Source organism: Elgaria multicarinata, chromosome 10 (genome assembly GCF_023053635.1).
Source record: "Elgaria multicarinata webbii isolate HBS135686 ecotype San Diego chromosome 10, rElgMul1.1.pri, whole genome shotgun sequence".
Classification (NCBI taxonomy): domain Eukaryota; kingdom Metazoa; phylum Chordata; class Lepidosauria; order Squamata; family Anguidae; genus Elgaria; species Elgaria multicarinata.
Genome location: NC_086180.1, coordinates 56,012,938 through 56,040,037, shown reverse-complemented (window position 1 = coordinate 56,040,037; position 27,100 = coordinate 56,012,938). Strand labels below are relative to the sequence as shown.

General features: G+C 45.9%; 1 protein-coding gene across 1 annotated transcript in view; it reads left to right on the top strand.

Moving 5' to 3' along the window:
• The window catches only part of LOC134404982 (phospholipid-transporting ATPase VD-like), a 70,495-nt gene that overhangs the window by 11,964 nt on the left and 31,431 nt on the right, over positions 1-27,100 (top strand). Inside the window, exons 3-4 of the mRNA XM_063136039.1 lie at positions 23,389-23,673; positions 26,398-26,592. Of these exons, the coding sequence (XP_062992109.1) occupies positions 23,389-23,673; positions 26,398-26,592 (480 nt within the window). The remainder of the gene's footprint in view (positions 1-23,388; positions 23,674-26,397; positions 26,593-27,100) is intronic.

Sequence of the window (27,100 nt, the reverse complement as noted above, 5' to 3'; positions counted from 1 at the left end):
CTTTCTGAATGGGTTACTGTGATGCATAGCGTCACGTGACCCTGGGTCTCCAGTGTTGCAAATGAGTTGTACTTACAGGTTCTATTTCTTAGTTCCAGCGTGGCTACAGATTCATGTGCCTCGTTCTACCGGTAATTTTCCTCTCCCTTTCTCAGAGCTGCTGGGTTTGCTCCGCCCACTTCCTGTTCTCCTTCCTTCGCCCCGTTTGCTATCTTATCTGCTACAGCATATAAATCACACCAGCGTTATACTGTGCAATCACTGACAATTGCATGCAAAGGACTCAGAAGTTTTCCACCTTAGAATCTGCTTTGATTGTGAAGTAGTCCCATGCATCCAGCCTTAATTGTGCTCCTTTTGCAAAAGATTCGCCCAAGCTGCTGCTGTGGGCACAGGAGCAGGATTTTAAACAAATGCTTACATCTGCGTAAGCTTTATAGATAAAGACACCAAAATTGGCACAGTAATTCAAATACCAAATTTGAATCAAATTGGGTCATCGGTTGATTTTTTATGATTTTTTTTTAACATTTCCCCCCTCTTTGCAAAGGAGCTGAGGAGTGCTCAAAGGATCACTGTAGCTCCGTGCAGGAAAATTAACAAGGGTCCAAAGTCCAAAACTCATGACCAGCGGGGCTTAAATGGGGCTGCTGCTAAAACTTTTCAATTTGGTCTCCCACCAAACTCTGACCAGACCCAGCCCTGCTTAGCTTCAGCAAAGTGGCTGGCTCCTAGGCATTCAGGCAATTCCCTGGGACTTGCATTAAGATGTTTTGGGAGGAGGTTTGTGTGTGCTTATGACTATTGCCCTGCCCTGCCCTGCCCTGCCCTGCTCTGCTGGCTAGGAATGAGGCAGGCAGTGGGCGGAGCAAACCGCAGAAGAGAGAGAACAACGGAAGGATGGAACAATGTGCCCTGAAGTTCCGTTGCAGCAAAACATAAGTCACGCTAGTGTGTCCTGTGATACAGAGAACCGATACAGAGAACCACGTTAGAAAGGGACACTAGCAACGGTATAAGACTAGAGTAGATCCGGCCCTGGGATCAGACATATAGTAGTGGATGAGGGAGAGCCCAGATTGGCTTGCAGTGCCTTCAGCCTGCCAGGACTGGGCTGATGCAATGTCCCAGTATTTGAATATATACTGTCAGGGCATCATGGTGTAAGAAAGTTGATCTGAGGGTGTGAGAAGAAGAACCAGACTGTCTGAAAGCTGGTTTAGCCTCTTTCCAGAATGTGGCTTTGGCAAGGTTGCCCCTGATGAAGCAGCTCTTGCTTCTGAAATGTATTTGTTTCAATAAACAATGTTTGTCATGGCCTAGAGTGACCATATTTTGGAAACCAAAATGGACAACATGGTCGGCACCCAAGGGGGCATGTCCTGCACCAAGGGGGCGTGCCCACCTGAACATAGCCTTGGTTACATGTCTGATTTTACAGCACACATTTAAGACAAATCTGTTCTACATAGCATCTCAATGTTAAAATCACTGAAATAAAGAACAAGTGAGAGATTCAATGTATCTGAAATTAACTTCACTCACTCCTACTTTGGTAGGTTTTGCTGTACTTTGTGTGATACAGTCTCCCCTTCCCTCAAATATCTTTTCTGACTGTATCTTCACTCATTGCAAGCTGCTGTTGTTATTAACAGGGTTTGCTACTGGCCGGCTGGATGGCTGGCTTTTTTTAATTTCAATTTTTTAAAAAAGCTTGTGTATAATTGTCACAAGTTTCTCTACTCTAACATTAGATTGGGGGTTGTGGCAGTTTACCTAAAGACTGGAGATCCCCTTAATGCCAAGGGCTGAAACTGCTCAGTATGCAAAACCCCAAAGAGGAGGTTTGACAACCTGAGTTTGAAGGATATGGCTCCAGCAGTTTTAAAACACAATAATTTCAAAACTTTGAACATTTAAAAAAATCCTTAAAAAACAATGGAAGAACAGATCTGATTCAAACCTTGCATGGCTAAATCTCTCCTTAAGAGCTATCATGGTGCCAACTTTCAGCCCTTTATCTTTTAAAAATGACATTTAAAAAAATAATTTTAAAACCTCAAACTTAAGAAATAATAATCCTAAAACTCAATGGATGGACAGATCTGTTTCAAACTTGGCATAGCTAAAGTCCTTGTTAAGAGCAATCATGGTGCCAAGTTTCATCTCTTTATCTTTAAAAATAATTTTTTTTAAAAAAAAAATTAAATCCTCAAATTTTAAAAAATTCCTAAAAATCAATGGATGAACAGATCTGTTTTAAATTTGGTGTGGCGAAAGCTCTACCTAAAAGCTATCATGGTGCCAACTTTTAGCTCTTTATCTTTAAAAATGATGGTTTGAAAAATAATAATTTAAAAACCTCAATTTTAAAAAAATTCCTAAAAAATCAGTGGATGAACAGATCTGTATCAAAATTGGGGTGGCTAAAGCTCTTCCTAAATCCTATCATGGTGTGCAGTTTCAACTCTTTATCTTTAAAAATGATGATTTTAAAAATAATAATTTTAAAACCTCAATTTGTAAAAAACATCCTAAAAAATCAATGGATGAATGGATCTGTTTTAAATTTGGTATGACTAAAGCCCTTCCTAAGATCTACCATCATGCCAAGTTTCATATCTTTATCTTTAAAAATAACAGAGTTATAAGCATTTTTGTTAATTCCTATTAGAGCTGCTCTTTGGTGGGAAAAAATCCGGATTTCCCCTCCCCCTCCCGGATTTGTCATCAAAATCCTGGACAAATCCAGGCAAATCCGATCATATGGTCACCCTACCCAACCCCCACAGACTTCACTCACCTTGTCCTTCGGCGGCAGGCCCGGGTTTCAATTGAGCGCCATGGCTCCACCCGAAAGCAAGGGTGGAGCCGGGGGCTCAATTGAAACCCGGGCCTGCCGCCGACAGACCAGGTAAGTCCTGGTCCCCCACCCGGACCCCCCCACCATGCCTGGGCCCGCCGCTACATTCATGCAGTGGCGGCTCCAGGCAAGGCCCCCCCAACTTACCTTATCCCTTCAGGGATGAGCGCAGACCGCGCTCTCCCTTCTCTCCCCTTCCCTTCGGGGAATCTGATGCTGACGCGCATGCGTTAGCTTATCAGATTCCCCATTGGGAAACATGGGGATTTTAAAAAAAGGTTTTAGAATTGATGGAATGGTCTTTTGAAAAAAGAAAGACCATTCCATCAATGGGCTGGATAGGGGAATGCAATCCTACTAATGGATTGCATGGGGAGGCTTCCCCTTTAGCGCTATAAGTGCGCAAAAAAGGGGTCGCCAACCCGGAAGTGGGCCTGATCAAATTTAGACAGACATGCTTCCCCCCTTTTTCTGCTTTAAACTCCCATCCAGCCCTCAATTTAACATGGCGGAATGTTCGTTTCACTGACCGTCCTTAACTACACTGCGCACAACTGTGCGCAGTGTAATTTAGCTCTTGAAAGCATTTATCAACATAGTCATGTGTCAACTTTTTACCCAAGATAGAGAGACAAATGTAACCGTGGACTACAGTTAGATAATGAATTGTCACATGGGTTTGTATTGGGAAGAACAGTTGTGCAGAACGTTCGATTTTAAGCATTTATATGGCACAGCCTCTTCCCCAACCTGGTGCCCCCCTGGGCATGTTGTCTGGGGATGATGGAAGTTGCAGTCCAAAAAGACATCCGAAGGACACCAGCTTAGGGAATGCTGATATAGTGCATTTTTAGAATTCGAAGCACTTCATGTAATTATGTCAGTAACTTTGACCTCAAGAGAGGCATGTATTATTGACCCTGTATTGCAGGGAAGGTACTGAAAGCATCTTGCGTGAGGCTATCATGTTTCATCCCAGATTTGAAGTAAGAACCTCCCAGCTCACACTCTTGGCCTCTATGCTACGTTTGATGATGATGATGATGATGATGATGATGATGATGATAATAATAATAATAATAATAATAATAATAATAATAATAATAATAATAATATTTCATTACCCGCCTCACCCTCTGGATCAAGATGGGGTACAACACAAATGCAAATACCATAATTTTACTAATGTGCATGTGCAAAATATTAATTTAAGAAGTTCATCCCACAAAAAATGCAGGGTGGGAGCACATCTCCTACCCCACAACTAAATAGCCCCATGTGGACAGAAGCTTAAGTCTACAAGAAATGGGGCAGCAGCAGTGGGGTGTGATGTACAAAATGAATTACCCCAAGGCCACTGGAAGTGGCCCAGTGTGGATATGCTTGTTCTTAGCATTTCCTGGTGTAAAGGGGACCATATCTTAGCCACGGCCAAGTCTATGACCTTCAGCTCTTCAATCATACTATGATAGGGTGACCATATTTTGGAAACCAAAAGGAGGACATGGTTGGCCCCCAAGGGGGGTGTCCAGCACCAAGGGGGCGTGCCCACCCGAACATAGCCTTGGTCACATGTCTGATTTTACAGCACACATTTAAGACAAATCTGTTCTACATAACATCTTAATGTTAAAATCACTGAATAAAGAAAAAGTGAGAGAGTCAATGTATCTGAAATTAACTTCGCTCACTCCTACTTTTGTAGGTTTTGATGTACTTTGAAGCTTTTGCTATGCTCTGTGTGATACAATCTCCCCTTCCCTCAAATATTTTTTCTGACTGTATCTTCACTCATTGCAAGCTGCTGTTGTTGTTAACAGGGTTTGCTACTGGCCAGCTGGATGGCTGGCTTTTTTTAATTTCTTTTTTTTAAAAAAAAAAACTTGTGTATAATTGTCACAAGTTTCTCTACTCTAACATTAGGGTAGGTGTTGTGGCAGTGAACACTACTTTGCCCATCCACACTTCTCACTTATATACATTCGCTTCTCAAGGCTTGTGTGTTGGCACCACTTCGCACATCCAGACTTTGAACTCCTGTCTACTTCCTGCACAGACATGCGACTCTGAGACCCTCTTCCTAAAGCCCTGCGTTGCATGCTAGCACCATGGGGCTAAATTACAATAGATGTCTCTGGGTTGTCTGTGCAGCCTCTGTTGTCTCTCACTCTAAGTCATTGCAGACAAACCAAAGCCTCCAGCCTCAAACAATCTCTCTCTCTCTCTCTCTTCCTCTCCCTCTCCCTCTCCCTCTCCCTCCCCCAAAGTCTACCAATGGTCCAGCTAGGCTGGCTTGGGATATTGCTTATTGCAGGTTATTGCTTGGTCATGTCTGGTGACTCTTACATCATCATCATCATCATCATCATCAGATCCTGCCTTTTGCCCAATACTTTAAAAACCTCTGCCACCAGCCGCCTCCACCTCCTCTCTTCCTGCACAACTTTGATGCATTCTTAAAACACTCTGCATGGCAAGCCAGCCTCAGGGCCAAGCTACAGGTGCATCTGGCTAAAGGATAATAGAGATACTAAATTTGAGGATTTGATTTTACAAAAAGAGAAAGAAAAAGAAGAAAATAAACCGATATGCCAGGTTCCAACATTCACAGCAACAGGGCATCCACAAAGAAGAGAGCCTCTCTCTCGACTAGCACCTTACTGTTGGTCGTGAGAGTTTTTCTCTAAAGATGACCCTTCATCGCCCATGATGTGGAAATTTGAGAAAAAGGCCTCTGGCCCATTCTGTTTTGCCCTGTGGGCTGCTTTGACTGACCTCTCCATTCCCACATTTTGATTTGTGGATGCCTTACCTCTGCTGAGCTCCAGGTACCCGACTGCACACCAAATCTGCAACAGGAAAGGTGCCCTTTCCAGGACTTCTTACCTAAAGACTGGAGATCCCCTTAATGCCAAGGGCTGAAACTGCTCAATGTGCAACACCCCAAAGAGAAGGTTTGACAACTTGAGTTTGAAGGATATGGCTCCAGCAGTTTTAAAAAACAATAATTTTAAAACTTTGAACTTTTAAAACAATCCTAAAAAAACAATGGATGAACAGATCTGATTCAAACTTGGCATGGCTAAATCTCTCCTTAAGAGCTATCATGGTGCCAACTTTCAGCCCTTTATCTTTAAAAATTAGGGATGTGCTCCGCTTCTCCTCAAACCGGAGAAGCAGGAGCGGAGCGGGGGGGTTTGCCTACCCTTAAGGTGGAGGCGAAGAGGATTGGGGGGCCGGCGGAGCGTGGCGAAGAGGATCGAGGTGAAGGCGGATCCTTCGCCTTGATCCGGAGTTCCGCCAGAAAGGTAAGTGGGGTTTACATGCGGCGACAGCGGCAGGGCCCGGTAACCCCCCTCCCTCCTCTCCCTTACGTGAGTCCGTCTGCGGTCCCTTGGCTTATTCAATTGAGCCCGCGGCTCAACCAGGAAGTCTGGGCCGCACTGCGGCCCAGACTTCCTGGTTGAGCCACGGGCTCAATTGAAGAAGCCGAGGGACCGCGGACAGACGCAGGTAAGGCCCCCTCCCCCTTGGTCCCTTACCTGGCTCTCCCGCCGTTGCTGCACGAGTGGCAGCGGCGGCGGGAAGGCCAGGTAAACCGCTCTCCCTTACCTGCATCCGTCCGCGGTCCCTCGGCTTCTTCAATTGAGCCCGTGGCTCAACCAGGAAGTCTGGGCCGCAAGTGACGCAGGTAAGGACCCCCTCCCCCTTGGTCTCTGCAGGTAAGGGAGAGGAGGGAGGGGGCCTTACCTGGTGCCACTCCCCTCCACTGCGGAGCTCTGATTCAGAGCCGGAGCTCCGCGGTGAAGAGGAGCGGACTATGGGCGGAGCGGCGCGGAGCGGAGTGGGCCGATCCAAAATTTTTGGATCGGCCCGTGGGGCAGATCGGGGGGGTCCATGCACACCCCTATTAAAAATGTCATTTTTTAACAATAATACTTTTAAAACCTCAAACTTTTAAAATTTTCCTAAAACTCAATGGATGAACAGATCTGTTTCAAACTTGGCATAGCTAAATTCCTTGTTAAGAGCAATCATCATGCCAAGTTTCATCTTTTTATCTTTAAAAATAGCATTTTAAAAAATAATAATTTTAAATCCTCAAATTTTAAAAAATTCCTAAAAAACCAATGGATGAACGGATCTGTTTCAAATTAGGTATGGCAAAAGCTCTACCTAAAATCTATCATGGTGCCAACTTTCAGCTCTTTATCTTTAAAAATGACAATTTTAAAAATAATAATTTTAAAACCACATTTTTTTAAAAAAATCCTTAAAAATCAATGGATGAAGAGATCTGTTACAAATTTGGTGTGGCTAAAGCTCTACCTAAATCCCATCATGGTGCAAAGTTTCATCTCTTTATCTTTAATAATGATGATTTAAAAATAATAATTTTAAAACCTCAATTTTTTAAAAAATCCTAAAAGATAATGGATGAACAGATCTGTTTCAAATTTGGTACAACTAAAGCCCTTCCTAAGTGCTACCATTGTGCCATGTTTCATGTCTATATCTTTTAAAATGACAGTGTTATAAGCATTTTTGGTAATTCCCATTAGAGCTGGCTGAGGGAGATTGGAAAATCCGGATTTCCCCTCCCCCTCCCAGATTTGTCCCCACAGAGCCCGGACAAATCTTGGCAAACCTGGTCCTATGGTCACCCTCCTCTATTTGAAATGGTGAAGTACAGGACCCTGTTATTTCCGGTCTCCCTAAAAGAAATGCCATCAGGTCATGGTTAGCTAACACATACACTGAGAGCACCTGGTAGTATGTTATCTCAAACCGTTGGAGCCAGGCCTGAGACTCATTGGGGAAAACTGATTACAGCAGGTCCAGCGAAAAAGTGAGACCTGCCCGGGGGGGCGATGGGGAGGAGCAGTTCGCCCCATGGTTGGTGGAGACCGGTCAGCCAGCCCAGCCAGGGCTTGGGGATAAGAAGAAGGGTTTTGAAGATGGTGTGGTCTCCCTGGGGTCCTCGCTGCATGAAGGGCATGTTGCTATGGCTAACTGACTGGTGGGGAGGCGCTATACGTGGTTATGTATAGTTCAGGTCAGCTAGGCTTTGTTGTTTTGCTTGGGTGTAATTGGTGAAGGCTCTCTGTTTGATTCTGTCTTACTGCATTGATGCTTTTATCCCTTTTAAACCCATTTTATTTATTTTACCTTCCCTACTTTCTTTCTCTTAATAAACTGCTTTAACGCTTCAAAGCTGGTGTGTTTACTTCACGGTAACTCCTGGTGCTAAGACCAGTGTTTACTGGTCAGAGGTGGGTGGCTGGGCGGTCGGTTAGGATTCACTGGTCTACCTGGCAGGGAGAGCGTAACCACTGTGCTCTTCCTTCACAGAAATGATGTCCAGTCCAAGTCTGGTTTAAAGACCAAAGAATCATAAAAGCTATGGCCCATCAACAGTTAACAATTCGATAGCAGACTGAACAAGCAAGCCCACCGCTCACCAGTTCTCAGTCTGGATTTCTATTTAAATTATAGCAATTGTTACATAATGCACATCTAGACATATAACTGAGTATCTGCAAATGTTACACAAATCACTGCCCTCTTGTTTCCTTTTTTGGGGTGTTGCATTTCCTCACTTTTGGTGAGATGAGACACTTATGCCACTCCACTCTAGCCTTGAGAAGGAGCCTGCAGCTGGGGTAGAGTGGGGTGGGAGAGAACAGCAGCAATCTTCTATCCACCCAGCTGGGAGTGAGCCCCATTGAATTCAATGGGACTCACTTCTGGCGTAGACATGTATAGAATTGTGCTGTGACACTGTAATGCTATGCATGTCTATTCAGAAGTCAGTCCTGCTGAGGTCAGTGGGTTTTACTCCTAAGTAAAAGAGTAAAGGATTGCACCCTAAATGTGTTATAAATCCACGCAATTCACCGGCCGTTGTAGTGCTTCAAAGCGTGATAACATTTCTTATTGCGTTTTCTTCATTGAGAATAAAGCTGCTATAATAGCCAGAAAACACATGAGAGCCTCTGGAGCTTGACGACATTGTATAAAGGAACCGCAAAACCCTGTGAGTAACCCATCACAAGCACACAATAAAATCTTTGTATACAAAAGCCCTAAGATATGCTTAGGAAGAGACAGCAAACATATAACACAATCCCAAGTAAGTGGGCATAGGATGGCAACCTTGATTGGATTAGACTCTATTAGGTGCTACACCAGCTGGAATAAAGAAACACACAATGGCCTGGTTCAGACAACACGCTAAACCATGCTGCTTAACCACAAAATGGTTAACGGAATGCATTGACCTTAGCCATAAGCCATAAGGTTTTTTTTGTTAGGTACGGAGCAGAAGTAAATAGCAATTGCGGGGAGAAATAAAGAAGGGAACAGACTCAGTTCAGTCTTCAGGATTAAAGCAAGCTTTCCCTCTAGTGACCACTTTGCAAAGATTTGCAAAGATCGCATTTGCCTTGGAACAGGTTTTTACCACTAGATGGAACCAACGATAACAGGAAAGACATCGTCCTGCTCGCCAGCTGTTTGAAACAAACACTTTGTGGTTTTGTGGACCTCAATGTTGTTGCTGCTGCTTTTGGACAGCTCTGCAGCAGCACAAGGATCGTATTCTGAGCTTTATCACACCAGCGTTACACTGTGCAATCACTGTGAATTGCATGCAAAGGACTCAGACGTTTCCCACCTTATAATCTGCTTTGATTGTAATCAAATCCCATGCATCCTGCCTTAATTGTGCAATTAAGCAAAAAGATTCACCGCATTTAGCCCCTACTTTTTGAGTATATCTTCCGAGCCGCCGCTGGGGCGCAGGAGCAGGATTTTAAAGAAATGCTTACATCTGTGTAAGCTTTAAAGATAAAGACACCAAAATTGGCACAGTAATAGATATTAGGGAGAGCTTTAAGCACACCAAATTTGAATTGAATTGGGTCATCCATTGATTTTTAATGATTTTTTTTACATTTCCCTCCTTAAACTCACTTCCTGGTATGCAAAGGATCGCTGTCACCCGGCAGCAAAACCAACAACAACTGGGAAAGCTTAGCACTACCGGGATAATCTGAGGGAAGCAGGTACATAGGATGAAGCTTTCTGTCATAAGTTCTTCAGCTGAAGGTGCAGAAGAAGGCACTCTGGGGGACCAGATAATATACTGTATGCGTTCTTTATTTAAGCAGACTGAACGAGCATTTCTCATACATACCTCCAATGTGTCCTTAAGGATCTACAAATCAGTCCTGGAAAATTATTATTCCTTCATTCAGACCTTGCTGGGGTGGGCCCTGTGCTTGCCTATAGAGAACTCTGTTCCCAGTGTTAAAGTCGCTACATACATGCTGCTGCACCAGGGTACCACAACACATAGGCACAAAACAAGTGCAGAACACTTCACCATTCCCCCAAATGCTGCATTTCCCCTGGAAAGCAGGGGAGAGGACATGGAAGATTATGATGCACCAGCAAACTACTATGAATGGGGAAGCCTCATCTAGAAATGTTCAAAGTTTCTGAAGACTCTTCAAGGGCAGCCCCAACTTTATAGTGTTGTGTTGTTGTTGTTGTTGTTGTTGTTGTTATTATTATTATTATTATTAAAGTAGAAGTTCTGGAAAAAGGAGAAAACCTGAACGTAGCCTATAAAATAACAAAAAACATATCATTCTCTAAATGGTTCCTAAAGAGAAGTTCCAAAGTTCAGTGTGTAATACAGGGATCATCCAGGTTTTGAAGAGTTGATGCCACAGGGGTGACCAATTTCACAGGGGAGACAGCAGCCCCATTTTATGCTCATAGAATTGGAGGGATAGGGGTGGGAGAGTGACAGATGTAGGGGAACCCTCTAATCACGGCTGACAAAGGGAGTTTGAGGCACTCTGTTCACACAGTGGCCAACCAGCTGTTGACCAGGGACTCAGAAAGCAGGACATGGTGCAACAGCACCAACCAACCATGTTCCCCAGTAACCTCTGATACTGGAGGGAGCACATAACCATCAGGGCTAGTAGCCATTGATAGCCTTCGCCTCCAAGAAGTTATCCAACCCTCTTTTAAAGCCATCCAGACTGGTGGCCATCACTACATCTTGTGGTAGTGAATTCCATAATTTAACTATGTACTGTGTGAAGAAGTCCTTCCTTTTATTTGTCCTGGATCTCCCACCAATCAGCTTCATGGGATGACCCCAGGTTCTAGTATTTTGAGAGAGGGAGAGAAATGTCTCCCAATCCACATTCTCCACACCATGCATAATTTTGTACACCTCTACCATGGCTGCCTTAGCCTCCTTTTTTCCAAGCGAAACAATCCCAGCTGTTGTAACCTTCTGTCATAGGGGAGATGCTCCAGCCCCTTAATCATTTTAGTTGCCCTTTAATGCACTTTTTCCAGCTCTATAGTATCATTGTTTGGGTGTGGTAACCAGAACTGTACACAGTATTTTAAGTGTGGTCGCACCATAGATTTGTATGAAGGCAGTATGATAATGCCTAACATGGAGTTTGCCTTCTTTACAGCGGCCGCACACTGGATGGACATTTTCATCTAGCTGTCCACCATAATCCCAAGATCTCGTTCTTGTTTGGTCACCACCAGTTCAGATGCCATCAGGTTATACTTGAAGTTGGGGTGGGGGAGGGGTTGCCCCAACGTGCATCACCTTACACTTGCTTACATTGAACCACATCTGCCATTTGGGTGCCCACTCTCCCAGCTTGGAGAGATCCCTTTGGAGCTCTTCACAATCCCTTTGCGTTTTAACAACCTTAAATAATTTGGTGTCATCAGCAAACTTGGCTACTTCATCGCTCATTCCAGATCATTTATGAACAGGTTGAAAAGAACTGGAGCCAATACCAATCCCTGTGCGACCCCCACTGTTTACTTCTCTCCATCAGGAGAATTTACCTCAGAGCTGTAATAACTCCCTGCCCAGTTCCTGGCACTGCCAAAATCCCATGAACAGCTGAAGGATTAGGTGCAGGGCCCTTCTCCCTCCTTTCTCAATCATTGTGACCTTTCTTCGGGGCTAGAGGCTACAATGTTGCAAACGAAAGGACAAAATTATCTCCAGAGGTGTTTCTGTATGAGACCCACACAAATAATTCAACAGCAGGGTGTTCTTCTGACTCAGGTCAAATGGCATTAAACTGTTGTAGTTACTGCAGTTCCTAAAGTATGTGGTAATTTGCAATTGCATGAAGAGGAAGGGGTGGAGCCAACAATTATTATTGTTATTATTTTTAAAAAATCCACCACAACAAACCAAATAATCGGTGATGTTGCTTTTATAAAATGCTCATCTACTGTGAAAGAGAAAGAATCCTTTCGCCAAAGGCGGAAGTCCCATCCATGCCACAGCTGCAACAAAACAAAGCGAGTAAAAGGAGGGACGGCCTCAGCTTCTTAGGAAAGCGTTGCGCACCTGCGTGGGGCTTTAGCAAAACCCGAACAAGCTGACAGACTAGACAATCCAACCACTTCTGTTTTTATCCCTCAGACCGAGTTTGCGAGCTTGTTCTGTTTTGAAACCATGACACGTAGGGGACTCTTTTTTATTTTCTGTTTTAGCAAACAAGCACATTTCAAGGACTCGCCTTAGATATTGCACAACCCTGGGGGTTGTTGGTTTTGCACCTTTCCTCTCTTCTTGCCTCACTTGCAAGCATAGGTGTGCAGCACATTTCATTATGTGCAGATACAGGTAATAAAAATATAAAGAAATGGAGCGGGTGGGGAGGAACGGGCAGCCGGAGGGAGGACACATGGTTCACCCAGTCCCTCTCCTCACACCCTCCTCTGGCTGCCACGTTCCTCCCCCCTTTTTAAAATTATTATCTGTATCTGCGCAGCTGTGCAGCTACAGACACTAAGATTGAAAAACGGGGGAGGAATGGTCCCGTTCCTCTCCTTCCCTCACCTGTTTTTATTTTTGTTTACTTTTCCAGAGCTGGGAAATTCACACCTGTGTTCCGTCCTGTGCAGATGCCGGAAAGGAACGCGAGTGCGGGAGAAAGGCACTGCCGTAAAGACAGGGCCAGGGATGGGAGGGGAAAGCCTGCCTCTTTAGCTGAATCTCACAGCCGAGTGTCTGACTGGTTCACTGATGGCCCAAACAGCTTTCTGATAGCATTACCATTGCACTCTGGGGGGGGGGATCTACACGTTGGCGCGAAGGCGCTTCATTTAGGTACGTCTTTTAAAAAGGCGCACGGAAGCGCCTCTTTCGTCACTGTGTGGACCAGAAAATGAGCGTTGGAGCCGTTGGTGGGGGCTGTTCCCCACCCCACCCCACCCCACCCCATCCCCACCAACACGCTCCGTCGCCAAAATTGGATTCTCCCTCCACCCACTCCGCACTCATCTCTCTCCACCTAAAAAGTGGAGCTGGGGGGTGGCGGTGTGTGTGTGCTAAGTATGGCATTTGTTTAAGTTACTCTGACACAGGAAGGAATAGATGTGGGCAGGGAGATGTGTTTACTCGGAAGTAAGTTCCCCCTGCGCACGGAGGTTACATCTCCACTCACTCCCACCCCCACTTCTACAAGGCAGACGCTTTTAGTTCTGCAAAGATACATTACCGTGCTCCTTAAGAGCCGAGCGGTGGCTCCTTCACAAACTACGACGAGCATTGGAGCCGTTGGTGGGGGCTGGGGAGTTGAGGCGGAGTGTTTTCCTGTACACACAGTGAAGAAAGAGGTGCTTCCGTACGCCTTTTTAAAAGACGTACCTAAATGAAGTGCCTTCGCGCCAACGTGTAGATCCCCTCCTGATCGTGTTGCAATCTGTAGGGGTTGAATTCCACGTTTGGATGCTCTTGCGTGGTGGCAGGGGGACCTGTTAGCATTAGGAGTAGCCGTGCACCTAGATGTGCGTGATGTTTCCTGTAGTTCCACCAGAAGGTGTGCGGCTCCTCCTCCAGCCCCATGGCCCTGCCAAGTACTGAAATAGTTAATTTCAAGAGTTGGCCAACCTGCCTGTTGACACATTTACGTTGTACGCATGTTAGAGGAGGGCTCACAATCCCAAGTATCACTCTCCACCGTGCTGCCTCTTTTCTTTCAGTTCTCTGACTCAGCTGGTTTTTATTCATAACGTCCAGGGAAACAATCACACGTCCAGTGTTGCGCTCTGCTCAATCAGTCCACTGTACAATTCAGATCCACTAAAAGATCACACTGTGCACTAGTCAGGGTAGAAGAGCTACTAGCCAAGGTTACAACCTTTAAGCCAGGAGTGTCCCACCTCTTTGCCCAAGGGAGAAATGCAAATTTAGTGAAGCTCTCAGGGGCCAAATGCCAATGGTGGGCCAACGACACTTATAAAACACAAGTGCTGGACCATACAAGTAGTGGCTCCATCAGTCCCATCCGTTGTTGCTTCACCCTCCTTCAGCTCCCACTTGAGGAATTGCTCAGTAAACGTCCCCCACCGTTGTTCTGCAGAGCTTTAGGCACAGACTGATGTCTACCATTCATTTGGATTTTTGCTCTGAGCTCCCCACACAATCTGCTTGCGAAGAGTGGACAAATGGATTCTCGGGTGGTTCTAATCTATTGTGAGAAAATCTTGTTCATCCTGACCCATCAGGATACTGACTGGCAAATGTCTGCCATGAGTTCTGCCTTCACTACACAAACGTCCTGTTTCACAAACCATTCACAGTCAAAAGCAGGGAGCAATTTTAATTCTTGATGGCAGAATAGGTGCTGCCTCTTTTCTTTCAGTTCTCTGACTTGGCTGGTTTTTATTCATAATGTCCAGGGAAACAATCACACGTCCAGTGTGGCGCTCTGCTCAATCAGTCCACTGTACATTCAAGTAGTGGCTCCATCAGTCCCCTCCGCACGATGCCATGTGAATCATGTTGCTTCACCCTCCTTCAGCTCCCACTTGAGGAATTGCTCAGTAAACGTCCCCCACTGTTGTTCTGCAGAGCTTTAGGCACAGACTGATGTTTACCATTCATTTGGATTTTTGCTCGGAGCTCCCCACACACAAAGTTGAAAGATTTCTCTGATTTCTCTGGCCCGCCATATTGTACCCCAAGTGGGTACACTATTCCGTTTAGGGGCGCAATCCTATGCATGTTTTGACAGACTAGAGTCCTACAATTCCCAGCATGCCCCAGACAACTGTACTGCCTGGGACATGCCGGGAGTTGAAAAACATTCTCTCTCTCTAAACATGCATCGGGTTGTGTCTTAAGTGTTTTAAAGCACTTAATGGTGCCCCCCCACTCCCAGGACTATCGCTCTGTTGAGTTTGGGATAGAAATCTCTGAATAGAGGAAAGTAAGCCGGCGGTGATGCGCCCAGACCCCAAAATGAAGACACAAGACAACACTGCTTTAGTTGAATAAGGACTACTGTTTTATTTACCACTAGCTGTACCCGGCCATGCGTTGCTGTGGCTCAGTCTGGTTAAATGGAAAAGAAAGAAAAGAGAAAGCTCACGTTTCTAATATGTTTAATTTCACAATGCTTGTGGGTATACAATATTTTTTGTTGTTCCATTGTCTGTGCAGATATAGAAATTGTCTGGTTGGCCGACTCTAGAACACGCAACATATAATTGTGCATGTGAGAAGCAATCCGTGTCTAGATGTAAACCGCACAATTCTAAAGATTGGCCCTGAGCTTTGTTGATGGTGATTGCAAACGCCAATCGAATTGGGAATTGCAATCTCCTAAATTGTAATGGCATATCCGACACTGCTTGCCCCCTCCCCTCCCCTTCCACTCATCCCTTCCCCTCCTGCTCGCCCCTGAAGCCTCCACAGGCACAGAGGAGTCGCCCATCCTTATTGAGAGCCGCTCTGCCCTGAGGTAAACTACAGCAGCTGGTAATGGCCATTTTGGGCCATCATAGTTTACAGCAGTAGATCTACAGCAGGTCAGACTCCCTTGGAGGATGGGTGGCTCATTGGTGTGCCGAGAGGCTTCAGGTAAGTCCTGTGGGCAGGCGAGCAGGTGGGGAGCAGCAGCTGCCCATTAGGCTGAATTGGCCGCTTCAAATTCAGAACCATATCCGAAGTGTAGTGTCAGTTACAGGGGTGAAGAACAAGGATGTGCTTCGCCTTGGGTCTGAACCCAAAATCCAAGTCAAAGAGGGCCGATTCAAGTCCACCTCACCCTGAATTCGGTATGGGACCCGATTGGGACGCCTTGGCCTGACTCAGCTAATTCAGCCAGATGGCAAATTCGGCCTGATGGCCAGCTGCTGGCCCCTCCCCACCTGCTTGCCACCTCCCTCATCCTTGCCCACTGACACGCGGGACTTCCCTGAAGCCGCCACATGCAGCCTGTCCTCTTAAAGAGCCACTCTGACCTGCTGTAGATCTACTGTGGTAATCGACAGCAGCTGGAAATGTCCATTTTTGGCCACTTAGTTTACAACAGTAGATCTATGGCAGGACAGAGTGGCTCACTAGGATGTTGGGCGTGCACAGAGGCTTCAGGGAAGTCCCGTTGGCGGGTGAGCAGGTGGGGAGCAGCAGCTGGCCAGCTGGCCCAATCGGGTCCCGTACCGAATTTGGGGTAAGATGGACGTGAATCGGCCCACTTTGACTTGGATTTTGAGTGACCTCATGACAGAGAAGTTAGACGTTAGAATAGAATGAGAGAGTAAAGAATGGTAGTGAAATAGAGAGTTTTCTCCTCTGATGACCTGGAGGCAACTGTAATTTGCCATAGCTGAACAGGATTGCCCAAATTCCATTCTCATGGTTCAAGAAAAATTATTTGTGGTCTGTAACAAAGCTGCCATGGCGAAATGAAACCCGAAAAGAAAAAGAATGGAGCTATGGTTCCTTGAGGATGAAGTCTCAAGGCTTCAAGGCGATACAGGAGTGCTTCAAGACAGGAAGGCGAGTGCCCAGGGCCCTCTCCGCTATGAATGTTGCATTGCACTTGTTCCAAGACCTCAAAGGGAGGAGATACAGCATAACAGAAGTGCCACGGAGAGCCCAAAAGCAAAGGAACTGGGCACAGGACTTCATGACAAATCTCTGCACTGTCAGAACGGCCCAGGAAATTAAATTGAACACATAGACTAAGAAGACTTAGAAGACTAAGAAGACTAAGAAGACAAGCGGGAACTCAGGAAGGAAGGCACACTCCTTACTGAAACCAAAAATGAAGGGATGGAGGAAAACCAAACTTGTGGTTCAGAAGTCCATCAGCAACAGAGAAAGAAGGCAAGGAGCAAGAACCACCAGTTGCGAGCCCAGATATGGAGCCCAAGATAAACAGGGCCAGTGGAAAGGGCTGGTAATGCCAGGGTCTCAGGGGCGGCTGGGGCGGTGGTGGAAGAGCCATTGCTACGCAGATCAAGTAAGCCTTCCCTGATGAACGTCAAGGGAAATGAACAGTCCACGTGAGCTGGGATGGGTGGTCTGAGGATCCAAGCCTCCCAAAAGCTTTTAGGCCTCATCTTGACAGAAAAGCTACAATACAAGCATCATTACAAGTACCCCTCCTACTTGGCAAATGGTTTTGCCTGCATGAAGGAACACCGTCAAATGTACAATATTAACCTACCTAACCTTTCTACCCAATTTTTTAATACTCTTACATAGCATTATCAATATCTCAATGAAACATGAAGCAAGTCCTATCTGTCAATGTAACACTTAACTAAACTAACTATGAACCTCAGCAGCTAACGCATTCAAATATATAACCAAATTAAAGCAGTACTGAAATATTTCAAAAGTGACCATCTCTGGGTTGGATCCAGATTCACACTGGAGCAACTGCGCTGAGGGAAGTGGGTTTCCATGGCCCCTCCTTCCCACGACAGTCCTCCAGGCCCCTGGAAATACTACACAGAAGCACAGAAGCTCCTGCTCAAGGAGGTGATCTGCGATCTAGGGGTGGAGATTCCCCCCCCCCCAATTAGGCAAAGGGGCTTTCCATGAGCAGCAGGCAGATCCTAGACCCATCCCTCTGTTGAGGCTCCTCAGCTGTCCTAACGGCTGTTAGATACGGAATGACATCACTGAGGTGATGACATCACTTGGAACCCAGAGCATTGTGGCCTCAGAGGTGTTGTGCATATCCCACATCCCCAAGGGAAGCAGCCTGCCTGCAGGGCAGGGCAGCATACAAACCTGGATTCAAAACCACAGGATGAGACAGTACATCATTTCATCTAGCTTGATGCTGGGCTGGTGGTGGCCTCTAAAAGGGTCCGCCAAGGCAGTTTGCTGCCTGTGCCAGAGCAGCAAAAGGTCCCACCTGCCTCTACAAAAGCCACAGTACACAAAACCACTAACATTATTTTTGCAACTGAAGCAGAAAATCCTACAAGGGCCTCTTTCCCCTCCCTGGCAGTAAGAATGCCGAACAAGGCATGGGCCACCTTGGCTGGTCCCAGGCCTGCCATCCTTCCCGTCTGGATTCTGGATTTGGGCCTGAAAGGCCAAGGGAAAGTGTGGGTGTAAGTTGTAAGCATGCCCAAATTGTGACACTGCACCGCATCATCACTGATCATGGGCACATCTGTTAGGGCATCAGCTTCCCATTTCCTGGCTGTTTGGAATTTGAGCCAACGTTAGAGTGACCATGAGCCCGTCCCGTCCCTCCATGCTGCTCCTCTAGATCCGGGCCCACGCACTGCCTGTAATGGCTTTCTTCCCCTTTCAGGAGCCGCGCGGCACCTGCACGTCCGACAAGGTATCGTGAATGATCCCTCAATGTCTTGTTGGAGAAGGGAGAAGAAAGCCCTTACTGGCAGCGGAGAGGCTTGGTGGTCCATGAATCTTCCCTTCAGGAAAATCGGGGGGTGCAAAAGGACCCCCTGACCAAGAACTATGGAGGCAACACGGGGCTTGGCAAGGGGGTCATTTTTGCCCCCCCACCCCAATTTCTTACTTTTTATTTTTGTTTTGGGTATCACCATCCTAAAATAAAATCATCTCAGAGAAAAAATATCTATCTCCTGTTGATTATTTTCCTCATGCTTCTTTTTATTTCCCTCTTAAAATGCTTTTATTTCGATTTTCTGTGTGTGTTTGTTTGGGGTATTTAGCAGTGCCTCCGATTTCAGCGGGACTATGAATCCATTCTGTGCAACACTTTGGTTAGTTCCTTTAGTGCTTTGGCTGGTTTTGACTGAAACCCGGAACTACCAAAAGAGGTTCCACACCTTGATTAGCTCCTTCAGAGTTCCTGCTGGTTTTGACTGAAACTAGGGTGACCATATTTTGGAAACCAAAAAGGAGGACAACATGGCCGCTCCCAAAGGGGGCGTGCCTACCAACACGTCCAGCCCCCAGGGGGCGTTCCCAACAACATGGCCACTGCCCCCCCAGGGGGGGATGACAAGCCCCAGGGGGCACGCCCCACCTAAACGTAGCCTTGGTCGCATGTCTGATTTTACAGCACACAAATCCTCCACTGGGTGTCAATAGTCTCCCCTTTCATAACATTTAACTCTCTTTCCCCATAACCTTTCTCATATCCATACTTACAGATTCAGCAAACTGCTACTACTGAACAAATGAAGCAGCTGACAAATGCAAAAAAAAATCTAGTACAACAAACTAGCAACCTAGCATTCAGAAAGAGCATAAAATAACCTGCAAAAGTTAGCCATGGTACAAAATGGACTAAAGGCTTGTTGCAGTCACTTCTCACTAGCACTTCTTAGCTTGATTCAACTCTGGTTTATCAATGAGAAACTAAGCTAAAAATGTGTCATTATACCTCTGAAACATTAGCCGTGTAAACAAGAACATGGTCAGTAGCAAGCTTACTCCCATGTAAATGAATATAGGATTTCAGCCTTTTCATATCTGTTCACCTTACTCTAGCAAGTGCAAGCCACTCCTGTCAAGAAGAACTATGCTCTAACTAGAATCTGGCCTTTTGGATCATGCAACCAGCAGGTGCTCTCCAGAAAGATGCTTTCAGAGCCTAGGAGATCCTGACATACTCAGACAAGTCAAGACAAGCCACGCTATGCACTCACCTATTATCTTGCTGGGACAGAACAATTCTGGACAAGACAATACTTTGCAATTGACCAGACATAACAGTCATAAACAAAAAAGAAAAGCACAACTACCTCACTGACATAGCAATACCTAGTGACAAAAACGGTGCATTAAAGGAAGAGGAAAAAAGAGAAAAATATACATCACTGGCTTGGGAAGTTAAAGAACTATGACAACAGGGAAAAAGTTGCAATTATTCTGTTAGTTAAGGTGATAATATAGAATGGAGAACAGGGCTCCTGTACATTTAGCTGTTGTATTGAAAAGGGAATTTCAGCAGGTGTCAATTGTATGCATGCATCACCTTTTGACTTAGGTGCGAGCTGACTTGGATCTGAGGAACACTTACAAGTGGGCTACTGAAGGCCAGTTGTCTCGTGCCCACAGTACTGGTGTTGCAAAACACGCGGCTCAGAGACTTGCTCGACAGAAACACACTCGATTTACAGCTGAAAAAATGCAATCTGTTGAGAGGCAGCAAAGAGCAATGGGAAGGATTTCTCGGTGTGTCATCCTCGTCCCCATCTAGATACAGAGAGAGGGGGGGGGGAACATGTGTCTGATGTGTGTGACTGGGTTGACATAAGCCAGGACCTGTGAAACTCTAGGGCAGCCACAGGGCTCTCTTTCCAGCTCTTCTAGAATGTTCAAGCAAAGAGAATCAAACGCATGTCATAAGAAAGGAGACTGTAGCACAGTGTTCCGAGTGACCAGCTTTGGTGACAGCCTCATGCCCTTAAGGGTTGAGAGTTACTAGTCACTGCTTTGCTGCTGCTTCTCCTTCTACATCTCCTCAGAGTCCCCTCTCTAGTTATCTTTCTTTCTTCACCAGACCCCCTCACTTCTCCCCTGCCTCCCATAGGACTCCCCCCTCTCTGCTCCTGCTTCTTTCACTCTCCTACCTCAACTGGCATCCATACCTCAGGCATAATACTGAGTGGATCTCAAACAAGGAATACCTGAGTGGATCCCAAACAGGTAAAATGCTACTTTTAAAATAAATAAATAAATAAATAAATAGTAGGATAAGCTTTTCTTACAGAAGTTAACAGGACTGGGTGTCTGGAGAAGTAACATTTGATCTTGGCATCTAAGTATCGGGAAAACTTCCAACCTTTTGTGGGGCTGGTAGGACTGCTTCACATGTATGTGGGAAGCCTTGTTTGCCCCAGCTGTCACCCCCAGAGGTCTCATCGTCAAAGAACAACCTTCACATTGCCTATTTGGGCTGAGTATTGTCCCTTTTGGGGTGGAGTGAAGGTGGAGGAAGGTAGACAAGGCTGCATTTTGGGCTTAGCTTAAGGCTGTTTGGGGACTCTAGTTAGGAATTGTATTGTGCGAGAGGGTTTTTAGCAGAAAACTTTTATTCCATTTATCAAGTGGGTGAAAAATAAGTAGTTGTCACATTCAAACGTGGCTGTCACTTACAGTGCCCCAGATCATTTAACAGTTTTATTTCTGGCAGAAATTCAACAGGTGCAGCTTGCCCTCATTGCATCTCCTTATGCAGCACTTGATTTTCTATCTGTTGCTGAGCTGTTTAAATTGAAGGGGCCCTTAGAGAAGGGGTCATAGCTCCATGGTAGAATATCAGCTTTGCATGCTGAAGGTCCCAGGTTCGAGCCCTGGCATCTCCAGGTGGGGCAGGAAAAAATCCTGTCTGAACTCCTGGAGAGTTGCTGCCAGTCAGTGTTGACAATACTGGGCTGGATGAACCTTTGGTCACACTCTGTATAGGCAGCTTCTTATGTTTTTAAGCACACAGAGCTGCCATTAGGAGAAAGGTGGAAACTGTATGCACTTATTAACAGTGACACTTGTCATGTGGAGCCAATCCATCCTGAGCAGGAGGATTGCTAGCTGCCTTTCTTGTTCCTCTTTGCGCACTGAGGAGCAGCGCTGTAGACCACAGTGTTCTTTAATACAGGGTGGGGGCACATATGGGACAGATAGATTGAGAAAATCAGAGCAAAAAGTTCCAGTGCAGATTTGTTTTGAGGGTGTCACACTTCCCCGTGGAAAGTAATTTTCCTTTTTAAGTGGTGCCCCACTGTTGCCCTGTCATATGATGCCACTGATTCAGGATGAGTGCTTCCAGACGAGGCTTTTATTGTGCAGTTGTCCTGCCTCATTCACAGGATTTTATGGGGTGTCCAGGCAAAGTCCTCCACTACTAACCCTTCCATTTTTCCATCGCTTTCACCATTTTTCTTACCATAGAATCTCTGGAAAATCTTAATGATTTTAGGATAATGGCAAATGTTCCTGGGCAAGGCCTTTGAGTGGGTGGTTGCCAAGCAGCTGCAAGCAGTCTTGGAGGAAAATGGATCCATCTCCGGGCTTCAGGTGGGTAAACAGCCTTGGTCGCCCTGTATGATGATCTATGTCAGGAGAGAGACAGGGGACGTGTGAGCCTGTTGATTCTCCTTGATCTCTCTGCAGTTTTTGATACGCTTCTGGGACGATTTGCTGAGTTGAGTGGGAGGCACAGCATTGCAGTGGTTTCACTCCTATTTTGATGGGCAGCTCCAGAGCGTAGTGCTTGGGAACATTGCATGGCCCTGTGGTCTCTCCAATATGGGGTTCTGCAAGGGTTGGTTTTGTCTCTTGTAGAACCATTGCATGTGATCCTTCAGAGTTTTGGAATGCACGATGACATGCACCCTATTTCACCTATTCACCTTCGACAGGTGAGGCTGTGTATGCGCTAGTTTGGTGTCCAGCTGTGACAATGGACTGGACAAGGGCTAATAAACTGAAACTCAATCCAGACAACATTAACATGCTGTTAGTGGGTGGGACTTCCAACCAGATGGAGGATTCTCAACCTGTTCTGGAGGGGTTACATTTCCCTCTGACTGTTATGTTCATCACTTGGGGGCTCTACTACAGCCATCTTGTTACTTGAGGCTCAGGTCACCTGAGTGTCACAGAATGCCTTCTTTCTGCTTTTTTCCTTTTCTTTTTCAGACTTTCCCATCTCTGGTCACTATGATATTGCATATAAGACTAAGTTGTGTGAGAGGCCACTCTGGGGGTTGGCAGCTATAGGCTGGGTGTATCTTGATACTCTCGGCTATATGAGCATTTTAGTGTTGGGATTTTAGGCCACTGCTCCTGTACCCTGCCTGGGGATGCATAGAGCTCTCCAGTCCAGCACAGAAATTGACAGTGAACCATTCGAAAAGTGTGTTGTGTGTGAGGTCTTCTGATTTTATGTCCATAACAAAGGAGAAGTAGCTATCCTCTGATGTGAAATGTAAATAAAACCCAAGTAAATAGTTGTCTAATGTCATTGTGCCGTTACATTAATTAAGTCAAAGATTTCTAGTCTCTTTGAAATGGTTAGTAACTGAAGTTGAAAGATGATCATTCCTTATCATAAGGTTAAAAACTGCCTTTGTATACATTGGATTTTCTCAACACAAAACGGCATTTGGGGATCGATCCTTGCTTGTAATGTGTATTTCAACTAACACATCACCAAGTTTATTTTTGTTCCTTTTTTTGTGGTGAATTTTATTATGCTACTCAGGAAACATGGGAAAGCCAGGAGCCGTTGGAGGCGCCTGATGTCTGCTGTGGGCAGAGGCCATCGCAGGTCCAGGATTCTTTCACAACCAGCTCCAGGACCCTCCTCATCAGGACTGGACCGTTTGCAGGAGAAACCCAGTAGATGCAGGACAGTCGTACCATGCCTGGAGCATTGTAAGGAAGAATACGACAAAGTCTCTAACCTGTATCAGAACAACAGGATACGGACGACAAAGTACAGGTTATGGAACTTTATACCAAAGAATTTGTTTCAGCAATTTCACAGGTAAAAGCACGCAATTGTGAAAATAAGTAGAAGCGTTACAACTTCCACAATGATCGCCATGTCAGTGTGTTGTAGCAGACTCACCAGAGAGAGATTTAAACTGCCTGGCTACTAGGTGGCGGACCACCACTGGTGGACCACCCCAGTAGAGGTGTCCCCAAAGGCAGCGCCACCAAAGGTGGCACGCCCCTTTTGTTTGCCCCTTCAGGGATGCCACAAGAGCGAGGGTGCCTCACATTTTCTCTCTCTTTCTCGGGTTGTTCACTTTCTGCTTGTTTATTGATCACCTGGTTTGTGATCAGTGGGGTTTCCCTGAGTGAGAGCAGGGATCTCTTCACAATAGCTATAGTTATGTCTTATTGCTTATACCCTGAGTGAGAGGCAGAGGTTAGGGGCTTCATGTGTGAGAGCTGCTTCGTCTGACCAGGGTAGGAGCCTGTGGTAGTTGAAGTAAGAGTATTTCTTGGGTGAGAGCCATGGGGAGAAGTGTGGACACACTCCAGGTGGTCAATGGAATGAGCAGGTACTAATGGAAGGAGACTGAACGGCTAGGAAAAAGCACTTTATTCTCTTTGTTGCTTGGATGGTGGCAGGCCTGGTGTCTTGAATGTGACCAGTGGCTGGTTAACCACAAGCTACAACTTCTGACTGTGTTAGTTTGGGTGGGGGGTTATTGTTCTATGAGTGGGGTGTATGTTTGAAGGTATGTTTGAATGCTGAGTGGATGCTGAGAGTGTGTAGGTGGTCTTGGTGTGGTAGGGATGTGCTTGGGAAACCCTGACACAAGTACACATGGAGGGGATTCCACTAGTCCAGTGATTTGGGGCAGAAGGAGATATGGTAGGAGGAGGGGTTTGGGACATCAACGCAGAACGGCTACAGGTATCTATTCACTGTTCCTCTTCTAACCCCTTCCTCCAGCTCTCATGTACCTGGTGGGGTTGATCTGACTCAGCTCTGCCCACATGGGTACCCAGTGCAGCACCAACATAAATTGGAGGGTTGGGTGAGAGGAGTCACCGTGATTTATAGAACCTCCATTTCTATCACCAGGAAACCATTCCACTTTGGAGCAGGCCTTGAGGGGTTGTACCTGGTGTTGGGCCATTGAGGTAGATTGGGGATGCTGCCGGTGTACCACCGTCCCTGCTGCCCACCATCCTCCGAGACCGAGCTGGCAGAGGTGGTCTTAAGTGTGGTGTTGGAGGAACCCAAGACAGAGGTTCTGGGTAATTTCAACTTCCATGATGAGGAGTCTCTAGGGCTCCAGCTTGGGACTTCGTGGCCTCCATGACAATCATGGTGCTGTCTCAGTTAGTTGTCAGCCCAACACATGAAGCAGAGCATACTCTTGATCTGGTGTTTTCTCCAAGTTGTGAGATGGGCAGTCTGAAGATTGGGTCCCCCAGGAAACCTCATTGTCATGGTGAGACCATGCAGGGGTGGAAGACACATTCAGATGATCCGCTCCAGGAGACTAATGGACAGGGCTGGTGCCAGACTACTTTGCGCCCTAGGCAAGGCGATCTACTTGCACCCCCTACCCAAAAATTGGGGTTCCTGGGGTTCCGCAGGGCACCATCTTGTCCTCAGTGCTGTTTAACATTTCTATGAAGCCACTGGGAGTGGTCATTAGGGGATTTGGAGCCAAATGCCACCAGTATGCTGATGACATGCAGCTCTGTCTCCCTGTGACATATGAATAAGGCGAGGCTGTGCAAATCCTGGACCAGTGCCTAGACTCAGGAATGGGCTGGATGAGGGTCAATAAACTGATTCCTGGCAAGATGGAAGCCCTGTGGGTGAGTGGATCCCAACTCTGGGAGATAGGCTCATGGCCTATTCTGGATGGGCTTGCACTCCCTCTGAAAGATCGGGTTTGTAATTTGGAAGTACTCTTAGATCTATCTCTGTTGCTGGGGTCCCAAGTGGCCGTGGCAGCTCGGAGTGCCTTTTACCAGCTTCCCTTGGTTTGCCTGCTACAGCCTTTCCTGGACAGGGGTAGGTTGGCCATGGTGGTACAGGCATTAGTAGTCTCAAGGCTGGATTACTGCAAGGTGCTCTATGTGGGGCTGCCCTGAAAGCTGCTCCAGAAGATGGAGCTAGTGCAGAATGCAGCCGTTCAGCTGTTGTTGGGAGTTGCCCCCTTTTCATCATATGATTCCTTTGATGAGGGAACTGCACTGGCTGCCTATTCACTACTGGGCCAGGTTTAAGGTTCTAGTACAAGTGTACAAAGCCCTAAATAACTTGAGAACAGGATACCTGAAAGAGCACCTTCTCCCTTACCAACCTGCCCGGTCACTGAGGTCATCCGAGGGCCTGCTCCTGGTGGTTCCACATGGACCTATGGTCCAGTAAGAATCCACCAGGAGAAGAGCCTTCAGTGTGGTGGCCCCCATCCTATGCAATTCCCTGCTTTTGGAGGTCAGGCAGGTGCCAACCTTGGATTCCTTCCAGCACCTCCTGAAAATGTTGTTCTAGGAAGCTTTCTCTGAATGACCATCTGTGGTTTTATTGCCATTTTGTTTTAAAAAAAGTGCAATGTGTTTTTATTCTGGTTTTATTCGTTTGTTCTATTTGTTCACCACTCTAAAATCCTTGGATGGTGAGTGGTATATAAATATTGTAAATAAAATAAATAAATAAAATCCAGCTGTAGAAATGGTTGTTACCTGCAGTGGCTGAGACTTGTATCCTCTGTGTGTTTTTGCTTTGTTTCAGAGCTGCCAATTTATATTTCTTATTTATCGTTCTGCTAAACTGGGTTCCAGCGGTGGAAGCCTTTAAAAAAGAAATCACAATGATCCCTCTTGTTGTGGTTCTCTCCATTATTGCAATCAAAGATGCCCTGGAGGATTGCACAAAATACAAATTAGATAGAAAGATAAACAACTTAGTAACCCAAGTCTACTGTAGGTAAGTAAATCAGATGCAATCTTACTGTTGCCTTTAACAATACAATAATGATGTCTCTTCACTTTTTCATGAGACTAATAGTACTTGCAATCCACTAATCTGTTTCTGACAATGGCCAAATCTCTGTCAAATCTTTCTTACCAGTGTTTGAATGTGAGGTCACATCTCAGCTCCAGTGTTTACTGGAGCTGAATGTTTAGATCTATTCCAATCAGGCTTCCAGCTCAGTTTTGGAATTGAAATTGATTGGGTCATCCTATGGATGACCTGCGTCAGGAGACGAGTAAGAGGATTGAATACTGGTTGATTTTCCTGAACCGCTTAGTGGCTTCCCATACCATTGATCAGGGGTAAGCAAACTGGTACCTTCCACTTGTTTGGACTACAGTTTACATCCGCATTGGCCATGCTGGCTGTCTCTTCAGGTTCACTGTCACTATTTCTTAGTTCCATTTCTCTCAGAGACATATATCTATTTCAGTGATATATATGTATTCTCTCGCACATC